The 3,426-nt window shown below is 29.8% G+C and overlaps 1 protein-coding gene across 1 annotated transcript; it reads right to left on the bottom strand.

Annotated features, from left to right (window-relative positions):
- LOC133783923 (putative F-box protein At3g29830) lies at positions 1–2,299 on the bottom strand. The gene is made up of 5 exons (XM_062223511.1): positions 2,177–2,299; positions 1,183–2,073; positions 926–1,090; positions 711–758; positions 1–613 (listed from the first exon to the last, which is right to left on the bottom strand). Exons 1-5 carry the CDS (start codon positions 2,207–2,209, stop codon positions 302–304), a joined length of 1,449 nt encoding a protein of 482 aa, XP_062079495.1. The 5' UTR covers positions 2,210–2,299; the 3' UTR covers positions 1–301.
- Positions 2,300–3,426: the final 1,127 nt, after the last annotated feature.

The following is a 3,426-nucleotide window of genomic DNA, read 5'->3' as shown; positions in this document are numbered from 1 at the left end:
TTAAAGTAACATGCCATAAATATAACCATTCCCATTAATAAGTGAAAATTTATTAAACATACACTTATTCATCCATTGAGGTACATTTCAATGGACTACTGTTAAAATATCTATATTCATATATATATTGTTCGAACTTTTGAACACTACAGAAATGTAGGGTAGTGTTGGCACCAAAATTGTCACCAAAAGTTTTGAATAGTGAAAGATTACTAACTACAAAGAAACAAAGGCTTTTGCTTGATGGAATAATAGGCACAATTTTTGTTTAAGATACATACAACCGAACCAGATTCTATATCTAAAGTACAAGTATATCAATGGGTTTGGGACGATGCAAGTGTTTTTGAACAAATAACCTGATTCTGTCTCTGGCTTTGTCTAACTCCTGCGTTTTGACATTTAGCCATGGACTTTCCTTTAAACATGGATGTCGAACATCAATGGTTACCTTCTCAAGCGACACCGCAATATCAACCAAACGCAGCCAAAGCTCGGCCATATGGATATTTCGATGGTCAGAGAAGCCATACAACTCCACCTCCTTAACACTTTCATGAGTAAACAACACTGCCTCCCTTAATTTCCTTATCTGGTCTTCGTTTGACAACAACTATCACATGTGTAACAAATTCATACCATAATTGTTAGCAAGATTCTTGCTCAGGCAATATCAGCACATACTAAAATATTATCATTATCTCTATTACCTGATCATTTCTGTCGTACAAGTCTTGATCAGTACACTTGAACATCATCTGTCACAAGACTATGATCAGTTGGCTTGACTAAAAGGACTATTTAGGACAGAACAGATACATATGTTATGATGTTAAGAACCATAAAGTATTATGTTATTATAACAAAACATAATGTTTAGTAATTCAAGCGTTTGCTTAAGCAACAAGTAAGAACATGCACTGACCTTCATTGAAAACCTATGCAAGAGAGGAGCAGCCTTTATCATCAAACAAGGCCAAAGAATACACTGATCACAGTAAGCCATTATCGACAGTTCCAATTGCTCGAGATTACTTAATGCAGGAACTTGAGTCTCAAAAGCTCTGGCCACACGATTGAAGTTATAGACCTAAATAACATTGAAGAAGACAACAGAGTGAGAGAGTGAGAGATATAGCAAAGTGAAAGTACCAAGTAGTTGTGAGTAACTATAATACTAACCGAAGAAGACATGTCCAACTTGAGTATCTTCAACATAGAAAAGTACCCAAAAAGCTCTTTAGATTGATTAGCTAATGAAATAGTATTATTCCCTCCAAAATAAACTTCAGATAGATGAGGAACTTTCTTGAATGGCATGTCAATCAATGGTCCATCATAACCAAATGAAACAAGCTTTGGTGTTGAGATGTTGATGAGTTTTATGAGAGGACACTCTAAAATCTTTAAGCTCTTCAAGTTGAGAACTGGGTCAGATTCAGAAACTTTCACTTTGACCAGAGAGTTGGAACCCTTGATGCATAAATTCACAAGATTGGGACTTTTGGCTAAGAAATACTCAACAACTTCGTCATTGACATTGACAAAACTCAGATTAAGATCAGTCAAGGAAGAGAAAGCTTCACTGTTCAGCTTTTGCCCCATTCTATTGGACAGAGTTGAAATGCTTAAACAATAAGGGTTTCTCAACATTCCTCCCCATCTACCTGGAAACCCTAAATTTAACTTTTTTACCTCCTTCACAGCTGCGAATCCCACCCAGTTGTTAATATCAATGGAGAAACTATTATCGAGATCGAAACAAATTTTCAATTCGTCTAGCTTCGAAGACATATGCCTCGCCATAACTCGATTCACCCAATTCGCGTACCTTGGTCTTTCAAAGCTTCGTTCTTTCCTTAGCCACCTCATGTCCTCCATTGTCGTGCTCGCATCGAATTCCATTGTTCCAGAAATTAGGGTCCATTGATTCTTCCATCGCCGAGAGAGGACGCTCGTTCTTGCTGCGTCTCGTAGTGACAAGCAATTTATAATCAGCACCAGAATATCATCCGGTAATTTACTGATTCGATCGTCGTGATCGTGGTAATCATCCATTGTTGCTCTTTTGCCCTAATTAGATGATCTCGTTTTAGAATTTTCTTTCTTAGTTTCTTGGGAAACAAACAATCAATACAGATGAAAAAAAAAATGTAAAATTAAACAAAAATGTTACCTTTAAGAGGCTACGTTTCTTGAGAGGAAGCATTACTTTTTCCCTACCATTAATTTTTTTTTTTAATGTAAAAACATGAGTGAAATCGAACAAGTAGAACTAGAACAAAACAGTACTATAAAAGTAAAGCATTTCATTTGTTTTTAATCTTGTTGTCGTGTTATTAGGATTATTATTTTCATGTTGTTTTTTTAATTAATAATTAATTGATTAATTATCTGTTTTTGTTTTTGACTTTTCTTTTAAGGGATTTTTTGTTGACTTTGACTGATAATATCACACACGCACACAAAAAAGCATTACTTTCTAATCTCAGAACATTCTTTGTAAGATTACGCATCTCTTTTAAAAATAATTAGATACAAATTTGTAGAATAATTATATAAATAAATAAATAATAAGATACAAGGCTTCATTGTCTCTTCTATGTAATAATTAATTGTGTAGGTAAATAATTTTTTTTATTTTTAACTGTGTTTTATTTTTTTTAATGTTAACCTTAATATAATATTTTTATATTTAACATAATATTCTTATATATTTAATGGTAGTTTGTAAATTATTAAACTTAAATAAAATAAAATAAATAATTAAAAAAAATTAAAATACTATATTTTTGAAATATTTTATAATGATAATTATTTTAAAATAATAAATAATTAAATAAATTAAAATATGATATTTTTGAGATATTTTACAATAATAATTATTTAAAAATAATAAATAATTAAAGAAATTAAAATATGATATTTTTGAAATATTTTATTATTTAAAAATAATAAAATCATATTTTTTATTACTTAAATAAAAATTAATTAAACTTAAACTCACTAGAATAATATCATATTAAACATGTAATATAATCTAGTGTGAATTAGCAACAAATTATTTTAAAAAAAAAACTAGCAAAAAACTCAAATTTAAAATCCTCTTATAATATTTAATATTACATTAAACATATAATATATAATCTATTCTTGTCACTCCCAAATTCAAAAACTAGAACAAACATAAACTTAAACAAAAATAAATAAATTATTTAATTAAAATATGTTATTTATATGTCATTAATATAAATTTAATAAAAATAATTAATAAATTCTATAAATAAAACTAAGCAAATGTGCATATTGCATATTGCTTGTATCTAGTAATTAAAATAAGGGTTTATACTTTTTTGGACCCTGTGTTTTATCAAATTATCTGTCTAGACCCTGTGTTTTGTCCAATTATCTGTTTGGACCCGATGT

This window comes from Humulus lupulus, chromosome 1, assembly GCF_963169125.1.
Source record: "Humulus lupulus chromosome 1, drHumLupu1.1, whole genome shotgun sequence".
NCBI lineage: Eukaryota > Viridiplantae > Streptophyta > Magnoliopsida > Rosales > Cannabaceae > Humulus > Humulus lupulus.
This window is presented reverse-complemented; position numbering and strand designations above follow the sequence as displayed.

What these genes read in the sequence shown, in the direction of transcription:
- LOC133783923 (XM_062223511.1), bottom strand. Translation starts at nt 2,209, where the DNA reads ATGCTTCCTCTCAAGAAACGTAGCCTCTTAAAG. An exon ending in AGAAACGTAGCCTCTTAAAG is followed by an intron (nt 2,074 to 2,176) that starts GTAACATTTTTG and finishes TCATCTAATTAG; the next exon opens with GGCAAAAGAGCAACAATGGA. An exon ending in AGTTGGACATGTCTTCTTCG is followed by an intron (nt 1,091 to 1,182) that starts GTTAGTATTATA and finishes AATGTTATTTAG; the next exon opens with GTCTATAACTTCAATCGTGT.